This window comes from Rhizophagus irregularis, chromosome 12 (genome assembly GCF_026210795.1).
Source record: "Rhizophagus irregularis chromosome 12, complete sequence".
Classification (NCBI taxonomy): domain Eukaryota; kingdom Fungi; phylum Glomeromycota; class Glomeromycetes; order Glomerales; family Glomeraceae; genus Rhizophagus; species Rhizophagus irregularis.
The window spans coordinates 379,894-381,051 of record NC_089440.1 but is presented as its reverse complement, the minus strand read 5'-3'; the positions used below and the strand labels follow the sequence as shown (position 1 = coordinate 381,051).

The 1,158-nt window shown below is 28.1% G+C and overlaps 1 protein-coding gene across 1 annotated transcript; it reads left to right on the top strand.

Annotated features, from left to right (window-relative positions):
• Positions 1-1,158, top strand: OCT59_003681 (uncharacterized protein). Its single transcript, XM_025315316.2, has 4 exons — positions 1-255; positions 336-447; positions 533-726; positions 803-1,158. The coding sequence occupies exons 1-4, from the start codon at positions 38-40 to the stop codon at positions 855-857; spliced, it is 579 nt and encodes a 192-aa protein (XP_025183097.1). The 5' UTR covers positions 1-37; the 3' UTR covers positions 858-1,158.

The window sequence follows — 1,158 nt, the reverse complement described above, 5'->3', positions numbered from 1 at the left end:
AAAATTAGAAATTTCCTTGAATAAAATAATACTAATAATGGCGGAACTCGTGGTCGCTAAAACTGCTATCCCATTAATTCTCACTTTCTTAGGACAATTTGCAAAAAAATTCAAAGGTTTTAAAACAAGTGCAACCGTTACAATTAATAACAAACATAGAGAAATGAAACTTATCGCCCCTGAAATTTTCTCACCTGGAGAAATCGAAAACCCACTGGACTGGAGTATAAACCCAGGAGAGACACCAAAACCATCGTAAGAAATGTTATAGGTTTTCGTAATAAATAAGAGTGTGCATTTAAACAATAAATTTTTTTAATACAAACATTCTGTAGAAAATTCTTTGCTAAAATCGGTAAGTTCACTTCACAAGGAATGATAACATATGAAATCTTTGGACAAAGAGGACCAAATGGGAGTCCTCTATATCTTATAGTTACATGGAAAGTAAGTAATTATCGGACGGTTTATTATTTTCGACTATTGAATATGTTACGCTTGAACAATAGTTAATCATTATTTATATGCTTAGGTAAAATTAAACGGAGGCAGTAATTCAATAGGTATCGATGTCCTTGAATATGAAGACCATCCACTTAAAAATAAGTCTCTAGAAGAAAAGTATAACTTGTACAAGGAATTGCATAAAAGAAATGCAGGTCAAACCGAGTGGCCTACATACAATAACGGAGCCTTTTTTAGTATCGGAGGAACAGTGGATACAAAGTATGTATACTTTATTGTGTCAGCATTGAAAGTATTCCTATCATTATTTAATAATAATAATTTCTCTCTATTTTAGGCGTAACGCAAAAATCATAATTACTTTTGATCATAATCGCAGAAATCCGTTTTAAATATTTTAAATATTTTTGTATAGGAATTAAATCATATTAAAAAAATTTTTAAACTCTATAAGTGAAAGGAAAGTAGTGTTAGATTTGACACGAAAAATTTATTTCTTTAGTTATTTTTTTTAAAAAAAAAAGTACAAACTTGAAGGTTTTCATTGACCTTTTTAATATCATAAAGCTTTTTTAATTTTCATATGTATATACTGTATATGTATTGTTACAAATTGATAATACGTCATATACAATGGTAAATATTAAAAGTAATAAAAAATTTCATCGAATTAAATTTAATGTCGTATAAATT